This window comes from Pelobates fuscus, chromosome 5 (assembly GCF_036172605.1).
Source record: "Pelobates fuscus isolate aPelFus1 chromosome 5, aPelFus1.pri, whole genome shotgun sequence".
NCBI classification, from domain to species: domain Eukaryota; kingdom Metazoa; phylum Chordata; class Amphibia; order Anura; family Pelobatidae; genus Pelobates; species Pelobates fuscus.
In genome coordinates, this window is record NC_086321.1 from 6,204,134 (window position 1) to 6,225,729 (window position 21,596).

Sequence of the window (21,596 nt, forward strand, 5' to 3'; positions counted from 1 at the left end):
AACCCACGTACCCCTGCCAAAAACGTCAGTCTTGGACCGGCGCAACAAAAATTGCACTGAATCGCCCGTGACAAATACATCCTGCAATAACAGCCCTCCAGGGGTCCCCCTGCTAGGGCTCACCAATTCCCCGACCCGAAGGGCCCCAAAAAAGGCGAAAGTAAAAGCCACCAAAAACAATCTAGACTCCGAAGCTGAAAAACAGATCTGCGGTAGCACCGAGGCGATCCCTAACAGGAGCGCGCCCGAAACCGGCCTCCGAGCATCCCGCACCCGCGGGCCTTTACGCCAACCGCGCATCGCAAGCTTCACCATGAAGTGCTTTGTCACATCGGGCACCTGGGTCAAGTTAAACCAAAAACCAAGGCCCGATAGCTTCCCTGAAACAGTGGCCGGGGAACACCCGCTAGCCTCCCAGAACCAGAGCAAGCGTAACAGACCCTGGACCCTCTCGGCCGATGAGCTGAACCCACCGCAATCATGCTCAAGCGCGACCCAATCCCCCCAAGCCTTACCATACCGGGCCCATGTTGCCTCGGACACCGACGACCGAATCCACTCTCTTATTCGTTCAGCCCAAGGGACCAAAGTTCCGTGGGACAGGGGAGACCTTCCAGATCCGCTTCCGGAGCAGCCGATCGAAACACCTGCCATTGGAAACGAGAGAGAGCGTCAGCTGTGGTATTCACAACACCCGGAATGTGCACAGCGCAGCAAGACACGTTCAAAGACAAGCAACGTAAAACCAGACGCCGCAAGAGCCTGACCACCGGAGGGGAGGAGGCCGTTAGATTATTAATGGCCTGAACCACTCCTAAATTATCACAATGGAAAACGACTCGCCGGTCCTTGAACTCTCTACCCCACAAATGAACTGCCACCACGATGGGGAAGAGTTCCAGGAGGGCCATGTTCTTGGTAAGGCCAGCAGCAACCCAGGCCTCAGGCCAAGGTTCTGCGCACCATTGTGTCCCCAAGATCGCCCCAAAACCCGAAGCTCCGGCAGCGTCAGTGAACAGGTGAAGCACTGAATTCGACACCTCCGGTTGCTGCCAATAGGACCTGCCATTATACCCGTGTAAGAAAACCATCCATACTGCCAAGTCTTCCTTGAGCACCTTGGTTAAACGGATAAAATGGAATGATTTAATGATGCCAGCCGTGGCGGCCGCTAGTCGCCGGTTAAACACTCGTCCCATTGGCATAATCCGACAGGCAAAATTCAACTTGCCAAGGAGGGATTGAAGCCGTTGTAAAGGGAGCTCGCCTCGTGCACCGCACTACGCAGATCCTCTAATTTGTCATCCGGGAGCCGACATTCCCCCGTAACCGAATCGATCTCTATCCCAAGAAAGCTCAAGCACGTGGACGGGCCCACCGTTTTGTCGGGCGCCAGCGGCACGCCGAACCCACAGGCCACGTCGGCTATTGATTGCAAAACATGCGAGCATATCGCGGAGTTCGCGGGACCCACACAAAGGAAATCATCCAAATAGTGAAGCACGGAGTCATAACCGGACTCAGTCCTCACTACCCATTCCAGGAAGGAGCTAAAACATTCAAAATAAAAACAGGATATAGCACAACCCATCGGGAGGCACATATCCACGTAAAATCGTCCTTCAAAGGAACAGCCTAGCAAATGATGACACTCCGGGTGAACCGGCAGGAGGCGAAAAGCCGACTCGATGTCGGTTTTCGCCATCAGTGCACCAGGGCCCGCGGCCCGAACCATACGAACCGCTGCATCGAACGAGGCGTACGAAACCCGACATAGCTCCGCCGCAATGTCATCATTCACGGAACCCCCTTGGGGGTGCGAGAGATGATGAATCAACCTAAATTTTCCAGGCTCTCTCTTGGGTACAACGCCTAGTGGCGAAACACGAAGGTTCGGAAGGGGTGGGTCACGAAATGGGCCCGCCATGCGGCCTAAAGCCACTTCTTTAGCCAGCTTGTCCTTCACAACCTCCGGGTGTTCAGCAACGGAACGCAGGTTCCGACACAAACCCGATGCCGATCGAGCCCGATGGGGGATCCAAAAACCAGATGTAAAGCCATCCAGTAGCAAGGCAGCCGCCTTTTTGTTTCTATAACATTTTAGCCACGGTTGCATCGCGACGACGTCCACCGGCGTCTTCGCCCTTAGCGCCCATGGCATCCCCCCTTTCCCCGAACTTACCTTGTTTAAAACACTTGGAGGCGGGGTGGGACCCGCCGCAACCAGAGCATTCGTGTTTGAAGTGACAACCTGCTCCGAACTTACATTGGCCGTCGTTAAACTGCCAACAGCAACCTGTTCTACGCTGACTGGCCGACGCGGAGGGTGAGGACCCAGCGCCGGCCCCCCCAAGAAAGGACGAAAGGCCTCCCTGATGTGAAGCCGGGCGGGTCATGATGGCCAGCCACAAACCGATATCCATCTGGTCCCAACTCAGGGAAGGGCGCACGGCTAAACGCTGGCGGAACTGTTCGTCGTAACGCCACCAGCCCAATCCGCCATAAACCCGACACGCGTTCCAGATCATATCCTGGTAGCAAAAAAGAGAAGAGCATTTATTGGGGGTCTTTTCTCCTATGACGCTAGCCAGGATCGAAAAAGCCCTGATCCAGTTCCCAAAAGTTTTCGGTATCTTCCGATACCGAAACTTCTCTTTTTCCTTTTCAGACTCCTTAGCCGCGGGATCAGCCCGAGGCAGGTCCTCCATAGGGAGTAGTGAAAAAATCTCGACAAATTCCCCTCTCTCAATTTTTGTACGCAACTCAGCTGTCAAATGGAGGCCCAGGGGGCCTGACCAACACATGTAGGCCGCCCCGTGCGCTGCGGGTGCGACCCCCAGGTCCTGGACCGCAGCGGAGGTCACTGATGACCCCGCGGGGGTCTCAAGCTCCCTTGCAGAGGGCGAGGGTATTAAGGGGCAAATAGGCCCTCCCGCGACGGCCGAGGTAGAAGGTGTGGCACCTGACCCTCCGCTAGACGCCCAACCCGTCCTAAGTTGGTTATCTAAGATCGAGGTGTGGGTAGCCCCAGGGGAGGGGGATTTTTCCAGGGAGTGTAGAAACTGTCGCATAGTGTGTAGCAATGAATCCCATTCAGGGGTGACTCCACTAATACCCCCCGACCCTAAACCCTGTACCCCAATATACTCACTTGCAGGAACCGCATGCGAAGCCATCTGGGAAGCCACACCCTGGACGCTAGACTGTGATGGCCCTGCTGGAGCTGCGACCGCAGGAGGGACTGCACCAGCCGCAACGTCAGAGAAACGAACCGTGAGTCTACCAGGGGTGATCTGCGAAGACAACACAGGTGAGATAGACCCCAGCCCACCCACCCCTGTGGAAAGGAAACCGGTAGGAGAGGGTCCCAGATGAGTGGCAGGATAGATTGGGGGCAACGTGGGAATTAAGGGGCCAGGGGGGGGCAACCTGGGTACCAGCCACAAGTGGGCCAGCAGGTGAGACAGGGAAATTAGGAGGAGCAGGCCCAGGGGACCCTGCCAGGGCCCCAGCCATGATGGGGGCAGTTGAGGTGGAAGGGAGAAGTGGAGGGGCAGATACAGGGTGGGGTGAGTGTGAGACAGCAGCCCCAGAGACAGAAACAGCAGCCAGAGTAGCAGGCACAGGGACAGGAGCAGCACCAGGGGAGGCAGAGTGGGAAGGCAGAGCAGGGGGGGGGGCTGTACAGTGATTTGGAGGGAGCAAGGTCCCTGGCCCGTGCCCCAGAACCCCCCACCCCCCCGGAGACATCCTTGCCGACCTGCGGCCTACTTACCCGTCCTGGAGAGAGGGCCGCCCGCCCTTGCGCCACTGTGGAACCCGCCAAGGCCGACCGGGTGATCGGTGCCCGCTGAGCAGGGAGCTGTTGGGATCTCGCGGCCGACCTCCGCCGAGCCCGCGAGACCGGGGGGGGTGGTAGCCGCGATGTGGCATGGCCGGCACTCATCCGGCGTGTGGACACGTGGGAGGAGGTATGGGTAGCGCGGGAAGCTGCTCCGCCCGCGGCCGCGGGGGACCCAGCGTGCGGGCCTGCGACAGGGCTCCTACTCCTCTCCCTCACCCGAACCCTCCCGAGAGGGGCTATACCGGGCAGGGGGACGTGCGCGACGGCGCTGAGTCTCATGGCCGCCAGGAGAGGGCGCAGTCACAGGAACAGTACCCAGATTAACATGGCTGCTGACAGAAGGAGCAGCCACAGAGGCAATTAATTAGTGAAAGAGTAAAAGAATTAGAAGAAAAAATAGTTCATACAAAAAATAAGAAAAAAAATCAGAGATAGGGAAGATAAATAGAAAAACTTTCTCCACTAAAAATAAAGTAAAAACACAACTAATTACACCTATAGAGGACAAAACATAATGGAGAAATCTAGACCATATGGTCAGTTTCATGCCCCCAACCCTGTCTCCTTTAGACATAGAATTTTTTTTTAAAATAAATCGCCAATTAAAAATAGATTCCAAAATGTTAGAAAAAGTAATTGGAGGGAGGAAGAAAGATCCCCACCTGTAAAATCCAGAAACCATCTAGAATCCCCTAAAGTGCCCCATAACCAAGAAAAGAGACAAAAATCAATGTCAACCCAACCAATAATTGCTCACCGCCTAATCGAAAAACATATGCGGAAGGAGCTAGTTCCTCGTATAGAAACTCACAAGAAGAACAATGTTTTTTAGGGAGGGAGCCAGACCAAAAAGAAAGACGAATTACACAATTCTTCAAACCACGGGAGAACAGATTTTCTCACTTGGAAGACCTCACAGAAACCCCACCCAAAAGGAAAAGGTCAGAGGAAACACTATGGAGGGAAGAGAATTACAGGAGAAGGAATTAGATTATATATTCTTGCTCGTTTTTCTAACAAAAATTAAATTAACCCCAATAGATATACAAGTATTAAAAAAGGGCTTAAAATTTGCCCCCAATAAAAATATCAATTATTTTGACACCTACGTGGATCTACAAAAATACATTAGGAGAATGACTCTAAAAAGGTTCTTTCTTAAAGATAGAGAAGATAATACAACAATCTCTGAAACAGCTACCAAAAAGAGAATTTAAAAATAATCCACCTTTTACCCAATATATTTAAAGGGTCCTCATTTGGAGACATTTAACAACATGGTGATTGCAGATTTAGAAGAACTAGAACTTAATATGAACAAAAAGAAAAATACATTTAATCTCAGCAAAGAGGAAGCTGAAAGTATTAATAAATTACAACGTTTGGAAGAAATCATAAAGGAAGCGGACAAGGGGGGAGCAATAGTTCTAATGACAAAATAATATTATTTAAAAGAAGCCTGTAGAATATTGGGGGATAAAAACACATATGTTCAATTAGAACAAGACCCCACGATAAAATTCAACTTAGAATTGGAATCTTTGTTAGATTCTGCAACATACAAAAACACTATATCAAAAGATAACGCTCAATACCTTTTTAATAAATATCCAGTAATTCCAATCTTTTATTTTCTACCAAAATTACATAAAAATCCCATAGAACCTCCAGGAAGACCGATCATTAGTCGAATAGATTCAATAACTGCACATCTATCTGAATTCATAGACCATCACTTACAAAAATACACTCAAGAAGCTCCCTCATATACAAGAGACTCGTCTCACATTTTAGATATCTTGGATAATAAACAATGGGATGAGACTAATATATGGGTAACAATAGACGTAACATCTCTATACACTATCATTAAACATGAGGTGGGTCTAACAGCGGTTAAAAAAATCATGGGAGAAGACACCAACATGCAAAATTCTTCAAAAGAATTCCTATTAGAAGGTATACATTTTATTCTTCATCATAATTACTTTTATTTCAATGGAGCTTTCTACCTTCAACAAATGGGTACAGCCGGGAAGCCAATTCAATATGGAGAGGGCATGGCTGGGCTGCAAACCTGGTCCTATGGAAACATTTTATAGACGATGTTTTGTTAATCTGGAAAGGCACACAACAGGATTTAGAAGAATTTTTACAATATATAAATACTAATAATTATGGTTTGAAGTTTACACACACATATGACACGAACAGCATCAATTTTTTAGACAACCTTTTTTGTGAACCAAGGTAAAATCCAATCAAAATGCCATTTCAAAGAAACGGAAGGAAACAGCTTCATACACAAAAAGAGCTGCCATCATGATAATTGGCTCAACTCAATACCAAAGAGCCAATTGGCCCGAATTAGGAGAAACTGTTCAAAAGATAATGACCATCATTAACAAGCAGGCCATTTATCAAATAAGCTAATTTCCAAAAAATACGATAAAACCATTTTAAAACAGGAGACATCCAGAATTGGAAAACTTTATAGAAAGAAACTGTTGCCCCCCAAAAAGAAGGATAGGGCACAAAAGGAAGTTTACAAATATTCATTTATTACTCAATTTAACACACAACACCATGAGATCAAAAAAAAATTAAATAAGCATTGGAATATTTTGTTGAAAGATCCGATTTTAGGGAGAGTTCTCCCAGAAAGGGCACCAATAATTTTTAGGAAGGCAAAAAAACGTAAAAAATAAGTTGGCACCCAGTTATGCCTTAAAAAATATACATGGAGATAAAACAATAGAAAATAGTAAAGGTTTTTACCCATGTAACAAATGTAAAGCCTGTAGAACCCAGAGACTATTAAATATAAAAAAATTAAAAAGTACCATAACAGGGAAAGAGTGTGTTATAAAATCCAATATAAATTGTGAATCCCGAAATATAATTTATGTCCTAAAATGTCCCTGCGGGAAACAATACGTAGGGCGAACCTGTAGGAAATTAAAGGAACGTATTCTGTAACACAAAAACAATATTCGAAAAAAATTCAATAAACACAGTCCCAATTCACTGCAATACCTGTAATAAATTAAGCTGGCAAATTTTTATTTCATATGGATAGAAAAAATAGATAACTATTGGAGAGGTGGCAACCTCATTAAAAAACTGGTTCAACGGGAAACATATTGGATAAACACACTAAAAACCCTACAACCAAGGGGACTAAACCTAGACATCGATTTATGGTGTTTTTTGGATTAGAATCAGCTCTTTGGGGGTAGACATTAATTATCTGCTCTAATTTTGTCTCTTTCATATTCTATTTTCATTTTCTCTCTATGGTGTGGGGATTTTTTGTATTGAATGTTTATTTTCATGTATGTAATTTTTTGTTTTAGTCCTTTTTAGTCCTTTTTAATGTAAGGAGTTCTTGCAATCACACATATATATCTCTAATACTGCCCTCCGCTACATTCATCTTACAAAGAAAAAAATCCTACAGATATTTTAAATTCCATTAAATATTTCATTATTCAGCTCTGCCCCCTGCTGGATGCAGACTGACATTGTTATTGTAGGTGGGAAATCATTCTAACTCTAAACCCAAATTTATTAACACACCCAAATCCTGCATTTACATAGAAACTGCTAAACAGACTAAAAGGAGACAGTAACTTAATATAGTAGTCTGTGAATGTATTTACATTAGGAGATTGACAATACTAAGCTTTGATTAATACTGAGGTGTGCAATTACTGTGATTACTGAATATAAAGCTTTTAGAAGGTTTGATTTACATAATATTCAAAAATAAAAACTCAAATTTGCATTTTCTTTTCAAAAGAAATAAGATATAATACAGTGCCAAAAATACTCTGAAAGCAAGACTTTAAAAAAAAAAAAAAATTGCAAACACTGACATTTTAGCCAAATTGTAATCCATCCACTGATTTTCTTTATCTTCTCCAGTTTCTGAATTCCTTCATGGCTTCTGTTACAAACTGCCCTGCTTCCCTGGGTTGTGGAGAAGCCTATTTGCCAGCCTCCTTCCTCATGACTATGGCCCCTGGGAGATTGTGCCCCTGAAAACGTATGGACTTTTATTGGGTGTGTATGGCCCTTTAAGAACTGTTTGGGGACTGTAACGGAATGCAGTATATTAGTCCACGATATCCGTTGGTATCTTCAGGAAATCCACAGTCAGAGTAGAAAGCAAGGCAATATCCCCAATCCTCCCAATAACCGGACGAAACACAGTTTGGGAGTCAACTAACTCGGTTTATTCACAAGCAGCGTATTTATGCAGTTCCCCATGCAAGGGGTTTCCATACAGATATTCCAGGGGATTTCTCCCAACATGCATTGTGACTTTCCCAACAGGCATCGCTGCACGAGAAGGATACTCCCACTAAAATGGACGATTAAGTGGATTATCCCCTCGTGCAGCAAAACCGACAATTGACATTAAAATACATAATTCCCGTAATATTCGGTACTTTAGAATAACCGAACGTTCGGTAGATAGCTGGGGTCGGGGCGCACACTTTGTGAGAATACCGCTCCGATCCCAGCTGAATTGACCGAACGCCGCACATAATACATTTAAACATCAAGGTGAGTTTAAAAGTACCGAATAAGTACGGGACACATAATGTACCGAACGCGGTACTCCCGAACGCTCTGGAAGTCCAGCGGTGTTCGGATCACTGAGTAGCCGTTTTCAGTTCCAGGCTCTCGACGACCGAACACCGCTGCAGAGACAAAGGATCCAAGATGGCCGACCGCCGCATGGTCGGTAGTGGATCGACGGCCACCTAGGAGAGCCCTTAATTACCGATTGCAACAATGTTGCAATCGGTTAATTGGTGCCACACGACCTGTGAATGTGTGGTCTACCTGGGGAGTCCACATTCGTACGGCGAATGGCCAGGATAGCCGTGTTTCGTCGTACGAATGCTTTGTATGCTGGCGGCATACGGCTGCCAGCATGCGAACGGTCACAGTACAATACACATACAGTCAACGGGACACGTTATACATTCAGCCTACGGACAACCTGCAATGAATATAGTTCAGAAGTGGCTAGGTTTGCCACAATGCTCCCCCAGAACCAAGCCGGCATACACAGTCTGATCCCAACGGATCGGCTTGGGGATGTCCGGGAGAGTACTCACAGATCACTTCTCGAGTTCAGTCTGTCTGGATAACCCGTCAGCGTTACCGTTTTGTTTTCCTGGCCGGTAATGGATAGTAAAGTCAAAGGGCTGCAGCGCCAAGCTCCAGCGCAGCAGCCTGGCATTGTCTCCAGACACACGGTTTAGCCACACTAACGGGTTGTGATCTGTGAGTAAGGAAAAAGGTTGTCCGTACAGATATGGCTGCAACTTTTTAAGGGCCCACACCACGGCCAGGCATTCTTTCTCGATGGCGGCGTAGCTCACTTCCCGGGGTAGTAGCTTGCGGCTTAGATAGGCTACGGGGTGTTCTCCGCCATCGGCTCCCACTTGGCTCAGTACTGCCCCCAATCCAAACATGGAAGCGTCTGTGTGAACAAGAAATCTTTTAGTTGGATCAGGAGCAGTTAACACAGGAGCATTAGTGAGAGCAATCTTGAGTTGTTGGAATGCCTGCTCACACTCTGGGGCCCAGACAACCAGTCGGGGAAGGTTCTTTTTGGTCAGGTCCGTTAGGGGTTTGGCCAGGGTGCTATAGTCGGGGACAAACTTCCTGTAATAGCCTGCCGTCCCTAAGAACGCCAGCACCTGGGTCTTAGTCCTGGGGGTAGGCCACTTTGCTACGGCCTCAATCTTAGCTGGCTCAGGCCTCTGCTGCCCACATCCTACACGGTGGCCCAGATACTGTACCTCGGCCATACCTATGTGGCACTTGCTAGGTTTTAGGGTTAACCCAGCCTCCCCAATGCGATCTAGGATCGCCCCGATGTGGTGTAGGTGGTCTTCCCAGGTCTGGCTAAAGATGGCTATGTCATCTAGATAGGCACAGGCATACTCCTGAAAACCGTCCAGTAGCCTATCTACCATCCGCTGAAAGGTAGCCGGAGCGTTTTTCATCCCGAAAGGCATGACCTTGAATTGGTACAGGCCAAACGGGGTGACAAACGCCGACTTGGGGATGGCGTCATCGGCTAGAGGAATCTGCCAGTACCCCTTACACAAATCAATGGTAGTGAGGTACTGGCCCCGTGCCATCTTATCTAACAGCTCGTCTATCCGGGGCATCGGGTAGGCATCAGACACCGTTTTGTCATTTAGCCTCCGGTAGTCGACACAGAATCGGGTGGTGCCATCCTTTTTAGGTACCAGGACTACCGGCGATGCCCAGGGGCTATCGGAGGGTTCGATAACCCCTAGCTGCAGCATTTCGTCTAGTTCGGCTTTCATATGGGTACGGACTGATTCCGGAACCCTATATGGAGCCTGGCGCATAGGTAGCTGTCCCGGGGTCTCTACTCGGTGGGTGGCTAACGGAGTGTACCCAGGTAAATTGGAGAAGGTAGTCCCTTTGGCTACAATCAGCGCCTGTACCTGGGCACGCTCCTGGGGGCTTAGCCGCTCCCCCAGCTGGACTCCCCGGGAAGGCTCTATCTGTTCCTCGGGTTCTAGTAGGTCAGGTAAGGGTAGGTTCTCCTGATCCTCTAAGGAGGAGGCACAGATTGCCGTCACATCCTCGATCCTCTCATGGTAGGGTTTGAGCATGTTCACGTGGAGCATGCGTCTCTTCCCTACCCCTGAGCAGGGGCCGATCACATAGGTAGTGTCGCATCGCTGCTCCACTACCTGGTATGGGCCTTGCCAGATGGCCTGCAGCTTATCGGTGCGGACGGGCTTTAAGATCAAGACCTTCTGTCCCACCTGAAAGCTGCGGTCCCTGGCTCCTCTATCGTACCAGCGTCGCTGGCGTTGCTGGGCCGCTTGGAGGTTGGTGTGTACAGCCTGAGTTAGCGCCTCCAGACGGTCCCTGAACTCCAGGACGTATGATATGATAGGGGTTTCGTTAGTGGGGCTCTCCCCCTCCCAGTGTTCCCTAATCAAATTCAAGGGTCCCCGCACCCTCCTCCCAAATAGTAGCTCAAACGGGGAGAATCCTGTTGACTCCTGGGGAACCTCTCTATAAGCAAAGAGTAAGTGAGGCAGAAACCTCTCCCAGTCTTTGTGGGTCTCCCCGAACGTCCGAAGCATCTGCTTCAGCGTCCCGTTGAACCGCTCACATAGCCCATTGGACTGGGGGTGGTAGGCGGAATTAACTATTGGCTTAATGCCACACACCTTCCACAGATGTTGGGTAACTTCGGCCGTAAATTGGGTACCTCGGTCTGAGATGATCTCTTGGGGAAACCCTACTCGGGAAAATACCTTCATTAAGGCTTCCGCTACGGTCTCAGCGTGGATATTAGAGAGAGCTACAGCTTCGGGGTACCTGGTGGCGTAGTCCACTATAGTTAGGATATACCTTTTGCCAGAGGGACTGGGTTTTGGCAAGGGCCCTATGATATCCACCGCTACTCGGCTGAAGGGTTCTGCAATGATGGGTAGGGGACATAGCCTGGCCTTGTGGCGATCCCCTCGTTTACCTACACGCTGGCAGACGTCGCAGGAGGTGCAATACTGGCGCACATCCTGAGAGATCCCGGGCCAGAAGAAGGCATGGGTCAAACGGTATCGGGTACGGGTCATCCCTAGGTGTCCTGACAAGGGAATGTCATGCGCAATTCTCAGCAGCTCCTGTCTATATTTCTGGGGTACCACTAGCTGTTTATTAGTTAAGGTGACAGACCCCCCCACATCTTTTGCCGTGACACGGTATAGCAACTCTTTCTCCCAGATGAACCGCTCCCCCTCTAGCCCTGCTTGGTCGGTTTGGGCCCGGTCCCTATATACTTGGAGGGTGGGATCGGTCTGGACTTCGGTCGCAAAAGTCGTCGGGGTATCCCAGGACATGGGGGTCAGTTGGGGAACAGGGTCTCTTACCTGAGCCTCAGAGTGTATCGGTGTAGCCGTGGTGCGAGCCTGTTGTCGGGTGGTTACGGGGTGTGCCTCCTGGTACGGAGCCTGGGGAATAAAAGCGGAAGTCATTTGGCCCAAGTCATTCCCCAGCACAACATCTGCAGGTAAATTCTGCATCAGCCCCACTTCCACAGTTCCCTCTCCCACACCCCAATCCAAATGAACCTTGGCAGTGGGTAGCCGGTATACTGCTCCCCCTGCCACCCGTACTGCCACTGAGCCGCCAGTGTGGGTTGCGCCTGGTACCAAATGTGGTGCAACCAAAGTTAGAGTGGCTCCTGAATCCCGGAGCCCTTGTACCTCCTTCCCCTCCAGGGTTACTAGCTGACGGTGATGTTGTCGGTGGCCCGGACCGACATTACCTCATGCAGCACCCCTAGAGGCTCCTCAATTTGAGCACTCAGCAATTCTTGGGTGGCGGGGGCTACCTGGTAATGGTGCGCAGCAGCCCTGGGTGCCAAATTTTGTCGCACTTGATTCCAAGCTTGCCGGCTCCTGTTTTGGGTGCACTCTCGAGAAATGTGCCCCCACTGTTTGCAGGTGTGACACTGAATGTTAGCCCGGCCGTTGTATCGGGAGGGGGGTGGTGGAGTATTCAGTGCTGGCCGGTGCAGGGGTACGGTGGGGCTGGTAGGGGTAAAATTATTGGGTGTCCCTGTAATCCGAGGGAGAGTCTTATTTTGGGCACCGTGATGCCTCCTGGCATCAAAATGCTGATCCGCCAATTTAGCGGCTTCGGGTAGGGTGAGTGGTTTACGGTCCCTCACCCATTCTTGTGCTTCCGGGGACAAACCATTAAAAAACTGTTCCAGCAGCATTAACTGCCTCAACTCCTCCATGTTTGTAGCGTTGCTGGCCTGTATCCAGCCTAGTGAGGCTTGGTCCAGCTTGTGCGCCCATTCTGCATGTGAATCTTTCTCAGGCTTGCGCAAGCCCCGGAATTTCCGCCGGTACGCCTCTGGGGTAATAGCATACCTCTCTAAGATCGCCCTCTTTACCTTAGGGTAATCTTTGCTGTCCTCTCGGGGTACAGCACGGTAGGCTTCAGCTGCCCTACCCGATAATTTGCCTGCCAGCAGCGGCACCCATGTGGCGGGTTCCAGATCGTGCAAATCGCACAGCCGCTCAAAGTCCTGCAAATACCCATCGATTTCGTCCTTTTCTTCACAAAACGCTTTAAATGCGTGATGTGGGACTTTGGGCTTTACCTGTCCGTAGGTGGAGGCAGTAACAGACTCTGCCCTAGGCGGTGTTGCTGGTGTGCTGGTTGCCATCAGATAATCCTGTACATCCGATATCATCACGGTCATTATTTCCAGCAGTAGTGGTTGTGGTAGGAACGCCAACCTGGTCCGTAGCTCTTTTTGGAATGGGGTCTCTTCCATGGCTGGTGGGGGTGTAGCGCTGCGGGCTTGGTCTCCCTCCATCAGTTCTGCGATCAGCACAGCCTTAGATTTGTTGCTGGCTATCTTACCCCTGGCTTCCAATAGTTCTTTTAAAGTCTGTCGTTTCAGTATGGTATAATCAATCTCCATACGAATTGCCCTTGCTTTCCTTGTTCGGTAGTTCCAGTTTACACGAACGCTGCTTTTCGGCTGTAAGGTTCAGATCCCGTCGCTTGCCACCAATTGTAACGGAATGCAGTATATTAGTCCACGATATCCGTTGGTATCTTCAGGAAATCCACAGTCAGAGTAGAAAGCAAGGCAATATCCCCAATCCTCCCAATAACCGGACGAAACACAGTTTGGGAGTCAACTAACTCGGTTTATTCACAAGCAGCGTATTTATGCAGTTCCCCATGCAAGAGGTTTCCATACAGATATTCCAGGGGATTTCTCCCAACATGCATTGTGACTTTCCCAACAGGCATCGCTGCACGAGAAGGATACTCCCACTAAAATGGACGATTAAGTGGATTATCCCCTCGTGCAGCAAAACCGACAATTGACATTAAAATACATAATTCCCGTAATATTCGGTACTTTAGAATAACCGAACGTTCGGTAGATAGCTGGGGTCGGGGCGCACACTTTGTGAGAATACCGCTCCGATCCCAGCTGAATTGACCGAACGCCGCACATAATACATTTAAACATCAAGGTGAGTTTAAAAGTACCGAATAAGTACGGGACACATAATGTACCGAACGCGGTACTCCCGAATGCTCTGGAAGTCCAGCGGTGTTCGGATCACTGAGTAGCCGTTTTCAGTTCCAGGCTCTCGACGACCGAACACCGCTGCAGAGACAAAGGATCCAAGATGGCCGACCGCCGCATGGTCGGTAGTGGATCGACGGCCACCTAGGAGAGCCCTTAATTACCGATTGCAACAATGTTGCAATCGGTTAATTGGTGCCACACGACCTGTGAATGTGTGGTCTACCTGGGGAGTCCACATTCGTACGGCGAATGGCCAGGATAGCCGTGTTTCGTCGTACGAATGCTTTGTATGCTGGCGGCATACGGCTGCCAGCATGCGAACGGTCACAGTACAATACACATACAGTCAACGGGACACGTTATACATTCAGCCTACGGACAACCTGCAATGAATATAGTTCAGAAGTGGCTAGGTTTGCCACAGGGACATATTGTGACTTTAGTGAACAATGCCCCTTTAAGACGGTGTCCCCAAACCTTTAATATACTGTGTCCCTGGCTTTCTCCCACTTGGTTCAGTAAATGGGGCTTACTGAACCAAGTTCCACACAGGCAGACCACCCAGAAGTTAAAGTGTGCAGGCAATTTACCTCCCAGGCTGTGAGGTTACTGCAGGTTAATTGCCGAACGCTGGGTGGCCGCTGTTCGTGCAAACGAACACGTGGCAGCAGCCATCTTTGCTCATTCAAACGAGGTCAGCGGTGTGTGTAGCCAAATTCATGGAACTGAAATCGGCTACACATTTCCGCGAACACCGCTGACCCTTACCTTCTCCTACACTAAACTTTCAGCTGCAGAGACTAAGTCCCGTTCAAAGATTCAAACGTCCGTTCGAATGGGACGTAGTCGTTTTTCAGTGTGAAATAGACCGACCGCACAGCCCAAATCTATGTAACTCTTTTGGGCAGGAAAATGTGCTTGCGGTCGGTCATAAAGGACTTCCGTCTAACTTTTGATCTACTGGATGGATTTGTGTTATGTTTATATTTAAATTGTGCTGATTAATATGTAATTTTTATGAAGATTGGATGTATGGTTTTAAAGTTACAGTGTATGTGTAAAAACTGTATTTTTACTGTCTGATAATTATGTACCATAATTATATCACAGGCAGAGGGGGAGGATTTTGTGTGTAATTGCTGGGAGTGTTTTCGTTAATGTACGTGTATGATTGATTGTTTTGTTAAACCTCCTATCCAAGGGAACCCTGCATAAAAGAAGGTTATGTTGGTGCCAACAAACAGAATGACTTGATCCTCTAACTTGCTGCCTTGACTCATGTTTGTAGGGGACAGCTATAATCACTACAGGGATTGCTATGCTCTTCATACTCCCTTAGCTACTGAGCTCTTGTAAGAGCTCTTGTTCCTGATCCTGCTTCGCTCTACAGAAAGAAGAGGATCACCAACTGGAACCTGGAGCCTGGTCGTAGGTCTAGGGCACAGAGCAAACGGCGAGATACCAGCCCAGCAGCGGTGGTTCGTGGAGTCTGCAGTACTTATGGTGGCTACACAGTAGTTATGGTGTCTACGGTGCTGATGGTCCTTTGGCGAGCGCTAGGAGCATCCTTTCTATGGTCCAGCTTCCAGCCAGCCTGGAGGCAACCGTAACAGCTTCTTCTTGCAATCACTGTCACTGCAATGAGCAGCTATCACATGGTAGAAAGGTTCACCAGTGCATGAATTATTGCATATATATTGTTATTGTATGAATACTCTCCCACTGCAATCACAATAAGGAACCAATGTAAGCCCCTATCCACACTGCACGGCATGAGAGCCGGTTAGGGGGCAGCATTATATAGAGGGGAAAAAACAGGAAACATTTAGATCCCCACATCGTGCCCTAAAATCCACTGGTAGAAACCATTACGTTATGTCCATAGACAATGGAAGAAGTGTGTTTTTACATTATTTGGCATTAAGTGTTGCCAGGAGATACTTTATATGAATAATAATGACTCAATCATCTCAATACAAAGTAAAAGCAATATCAGATCACACAGGGATAAGTAGGGTAAAAGGAGGAACAAAATAAGCATGTTCTTCCTGAGGGTCAAAAATAAATATTCTGTATAAGGATCAGAGAGTGAGCAGAAAATATAAATCTATATAGAGAATAGTTCTGACCCTGTGGAAGATTGTACACAGGGATAACTAGGGTAATAGCAGGGGATGCCTGAATCTTCTACAGGGTCAGAACTATTCTCTATATAGATATATTTTCTCCTCACTCTCTGACCATTATACAGAATACGTTTTACACCCTGGAACAACGTGGTTATTTTGTTCCTCCTACTACCCTACTTGTGTACGATCTGATGTGGCTATAACCCCGGATCATGGATCAGGTTCGAGATGGGTCAGTTTCTCCAGAAATGCTTTAGATTTACAGGAAGATCTCCTGAAAGCTTGTTATTCCAAGATAATGTTAGTCCAAAAATAAAATAAAGTTAAAATATTACCTGCATTATTTCCAGGATTCTGTTAAAATAGATTTTAACTTAATTAGTTTATGTTCTAAAATTGTGAAATCTAGAACAGTGACATCATTTAGCAACAGTTTCTTTCCAAGAGTCTCAGTTTCCATGTTTCCCAAGTTTCTATTTATATGTAAATGAATGGGAACCCTGGTGGGTAATTAACCTATTGTATGCAAAGTTACCCAATCAGCTGCCCCTTATTAGACCCATATTCACCCTCACTGCTCAGTAACATTCTGTATCCAGAGCGACAGACTGAGCGAGTGTCGATTCTATTCATGGCTCTACTCATCTCTAGAAGGTAAGGACTTCATAGTATGGCAGTCTCAGTCCGGGTATCGATGGGATGAAGGGTTAATAGACTGTGGGAAAAGGGTTTGTTTATAGGTTATTGGTTAGGATGTGTGGTGGATTGGCAATTAGACGGTCAGAAGATTTTCAGGCTTTGTGGAAGTAACTGGCTGAAGACGCTGTGAATTTATGTACAAATATAAATCTTCTTAAAATGAAACCAATTCCAAAGCTTCTTCTCAAAACATTTTATCTGTTAGAATTTAGTACCAAAATAAATTAGTGTGATGTGAGCACTTTAAAATATAACGTTTATTGATGGACGTTAAAATATCCCAAGAAAGGGGGTATTAGTCTGTAGATAAATACATAGAAAGTAATAGTATATAAAGTAGAACAAGGGGGTGAAAAAATAGAATACAAAATGATAAAAATCCAAGTATCTCGAAGTAGATGGGATACAAAAAGGAGTCAAACGTTAATACTACACATTTAGGCACATATTTCCTGGTGGATAAAGAATCAAGTATACCACTTATACGCTGCACAGTTAACTGTTGCAACTGTGTATCACATAGCTTTTTATCATTTTGTTTTGTTTTTTCACCCCCTTGTTCTACTTTATATACTATTACTTTCTATGTATTTATCTACAAACTATAGCTCAATGCCCCCCTTTTTGGGAAAATTTAGTTTGGTAGTACAATTACAGGGTTTCAAACCCCTTGACAAAGTGGTGAAGCAAAGTTTCTCACTTGCGGTCAATTAGTGGTGGACGAGATCGATTCTTCGTTTTAGAATGTAGTATTTATGATATTTTGCCTTATTAAACCTTCCATCCTCTCCAGTAATCTCATTACTCACTGTTTTACTTTCTATATTCCTCTTTTACAGATCTTTTCCCCAGCTCACAGTTTCTTCAATTAAAGCTTGCCCTCCTCTCCACCCAAAATCCCATTGCTCTAATTTAAAGTCTCATAACTCTCTCTCTGATCATATTTTAGCCCACCCGACCTTCGCCCTGTCTTGTAGTTCTCTTGCCCTTCACCTCTGATACTGCATTCTAAAATGCTAAGAATGGAAATAAGGATTTACCCAAAATATAGTGCAATGGTTCTTTTATAGAATTTAACATTTTTAAATTTCTTATACAGGTTTAAATGTCTATTTTTAATAAAAGCCTTCATAGTGCATATGTTTTTGGGTTTGTACATTCACCATTTGATCTAATAATGTAAGGACAATAAACACATGTCTCCCCCACCGTTCTGCACAGCTAATTGCATACAACCTTTATTCTATCAGAGCAGTGATCCGGGTTTGTGTCCCCACAGAAGGCACATTAACTGCATTCTTCAGAGCACCTTCAGCCAATACCAAGACCTGTAGGCTAAATCAGGCAGCAATACATTTATACTAAATGTTTAATGATATCAATTACACTGATCACTTTCTTTGGTTTTAGAATGGCCGCTACAATCATGGATGTCACTAAGGAGACAGCAAAGGATCTTCTGCAGCTGGTGGGAGAGACATCTCAGACCATGACAAGGATGTCTGTAATGGATCACTTTGACCCAATTAAAGAACTGGGCAAAGGTTCTTATGGGAAGGTTCTCCTCGCCAATCACAGGCGTTCAGGTAAGTTACATTAGCTTGTATGCTCATCTCTCACCTTTTAAAAAAAACTGGAGTCCTTTATTTTATACAGAGTAAGTTCTAATGGATTTCTGCATTTAGCAGGGTAAAGTACAATGCCGATGCTTTTTGGCACCTCAAGAAATTGCTACAGTCCATAAACTGAAAGCCATGGTTTTATAAAACTATTATCTGTATAAACATGAGTAGCTGGAGATCACAGTATATTTTGTTTTGTTAACAGGACAGCTGGTGGCCTTGAAAATGCTGGTGAAGGAGAAGACTTTAGCAGATAATTTCCTCTTGGAATATAGTATCTGCGTCTACCTTGGGATTCATCCCCATATCGTTACCACCTTTAGAATGGCCTTCGAAACACCAAGCAACTATGTGTTTGTTCAGGAGGTTGCACCAGCTGGGACACTACATTCCATCATAACACCAAAGGTGAGGTTTCCAAAAATTGGCACGCATTTAGTTTTATGGTCTTAATAATCAATGTAATTCCCATGTAAATAAACACCCCCTACCCCCCTGTCCTCCTACCCATTGTTATTGTAAATAAAAATGAATCTCTTATGTCTGATGGATTCAATTATTATCTTCTCACCTTTACAGGTTGGTTTACAAGAGGACATTGTGAAGCGCTGCATTCTTCAGCTGACGAGTGCCTTGGAGTTCATCCACTACAAGGGACTGGTCCATCGGGACATCAAGCTGAATAATATTCTGCTCATGGACCATGAATGCCATTGCATCAAACTTGCAGACTTTGGACTCACCCGACTCCAGGGAACCTATGTACCAGGAATGTCCTGGATCATTCCCTACATGGCTCCTGAACTCTGCCTTGTTGCAGACAGTGAGCAGATATTATTGCACCCTAGCCTTGATGTGTGGGCATTTGGAGTCCTGGTGTATGTGATGCTCACTGGCTGTTTCCCATGGAAGGAGGCTTTACCAAGGGACCAACAATATTTGCAGTTTGTTCACTGGCAGGTATTTAAAGACACTGTGCCAATACCAGCTGAGTGGAGGTTGGTTACCACTGAATCCCAGCATTTCTTCAGATTAATGTTGGCCATTGATGCTACTGACAGATGTTCTGTATCACACATTGTGGAATATATTCACTGGCCATGGAAAGCCGATATCCCCCATAAGGACATTACATGAGGCACGCAGACCAAAAGTGGGCAGTAACTTAGGAAATCAAAGCTGCAGATTCCGGTAAGTCTGATTGTAGCCGAACGCATTTTTCAACTCACAAATATATCCAAGATTGAGATAGGATACAACAATAGTTTAAGAACTGATGTGTTTTGTTTAGGATAAGGGAACATTTTATCCACTATTTTAACTGCTAACTAGTTGAAATGTAGACAATGGTTTAAAGTAGCACGCTGTTACAGCAGTTTGTAGATATACCACAAAGAAAATATGCATGCAATTTGGTTTCCATTTCTCTTTGGGGTTATATAAAATCTTGATTTATGTATATTCATTTTGTTCTTGTATATTGCTAGACTTTGGTTAGTTAAAGGGATACTCCAGGCACCCAGATCACTTCTGCCCATTGGAGTGGTCTGGGTGCCAACTCCCATCACCCTTACCCTCTAAGTGTATTTATTGCAGTTTTTATAAACTACAATAGTTACTTTGCACGGCTAAGTCCTCCGGCTTCTTAAAACACGAAAAGTGTTTTAAACTACGCTGGACGTCCTGACGCTATGCATGAGGACCTCCAACGTCGTCAGTGTGGCAGAAGCAGCCACAAGAGACTGTTACTTAAAATGTTATATGTTATTCGAACTACCTGTCACTGAATGTACCGTGTATTTTACCAGCATGTTAATGTAATCGGTTCCCGAACCAGAAATGCGTAGCCGGTTCGGGAACCGATTGAAAGTACCGAATGCAAGACCACCCTGCTGTGGTCGTGTGCCTCCCCTTAATAGAAAGAAACAAGGTTGCAAGTACCGTAATTGGGTTCGTGGGTGGCCGCCGTTCGCCTAATCTCCACGTGGCGGCGGCCATCTTAACTCCCGAACAGCGGTGTTTGGTCGTCGAGCGTCTGGAACTAAAATCGGACACTCGACTACCCAGACACCGCTCAGACCTCCAGGACCACCAAAACGCACGATCTAAACTGCCGAACGGCCCACCGTTCGGTAGTTTGAATCCCCCAGACTAGGGGATTCATCCGAACGAAAGATTAGAGTCGGATGGCTGAAATGTTCGGTATTTTGTGTTCAGGGAAATAGACCGACTACAGGGCCAGAATCCATGGAGCTGTTTTCGGCTACCGAATCCCTGCAGTCGGTCAAATCTTTAAATGGCTTTAACTCCCGAACCCCTGGTCTGATCTGGGTGAATTTTGAATATGTTGCTCACCCAGAACAGACCTACCAGGGGACCCCTCATTTGTCACCGTATCCTCTGTATTTGGGGGACATCCAGAAACTGGGGAAAACTCTGTTCCCACTAATGAGCTTAACTGTTAATCTAAGGGGAGGAGAGGGAGAGGAGGTGACTACGATGTGATTGGTTATTTTAAGTTACCTCCCTTGCATGGGAAAAAGACATAAAAGCAAATGTGTGAATAAAGCTGTCAGTTGACCTCCAAGCTATGTGTCGTCTAGTTCTTGGAGGGAAGGGATTGTAACTACGCTATCTGTTTTATACCTGTCTTGGATTGCTGTTCCTGTCTACCAGCAGAGCTACCTTGGATCATACCTTTACTCCGCTACAGTCAGAATCCCCATAGGAAAGCATTGCTGCACATTAGGTCATGGGCGAAACCTGACCCAGGACGGAGGGACATTGGCGCTGGATTCAGCTAAGTCACTGAAAGGGTTTTAACCCCTTCAGCAACATAGGGTGGGGTGGGAGAGGGGCACTGCAGGAACCTGCAGGGCCAGGAAAACAGATTTTCCTGGCACTGGAGAGTCCATTTAAGTAACATTTAAACTGGTCGATAAACTGATTGGTTTTGATGAATGGCTAGGTATAAACTCTATTTTTAAGTCTTATATAATGTTACAAAAAGGACTGTCTATGATACATAAATGATACGCGGTACCTAACCAGTATATGCAACAGATTAAAGATTCTGTAAAAACCGTGAAACTTGGAATAGCACACAATCTATACATGCATTATCAAGGAACAATATACTTAGACTGTAGACCTCATTT

The 21,596-nt window shown here is 46.6% G+C and overlaps 1 protein-coding gene across 1 annotated transcript; it reads left to right on the forward strand.

Moving 5' to 3' along the window:
- The first annotated feature begins 827 nt into the window (after positions 1–827).
- Positions 828–19,575, forward strand: LOC134610531 (serine/threonine-protein kinase SBK1-like). Its single transcript, XM_063453495.1, has 6 exons — positions 828–1,019; positions 5,095–5,206; positions 16,717–16,771; positions 18,227–18,402; positions 18,644–18,846; positions 19,018–19,575. Exons 1-6 carry the CDS (start codon positions 828–830, stop codon positions 19,573–19,575), a joined length of 1,296 nt encoding a protein of 431 aa, XP_063309565.1.
- The last annotated feature ends 2,021 nt before the right edge of the window (positions 19,576–21,596 follow it).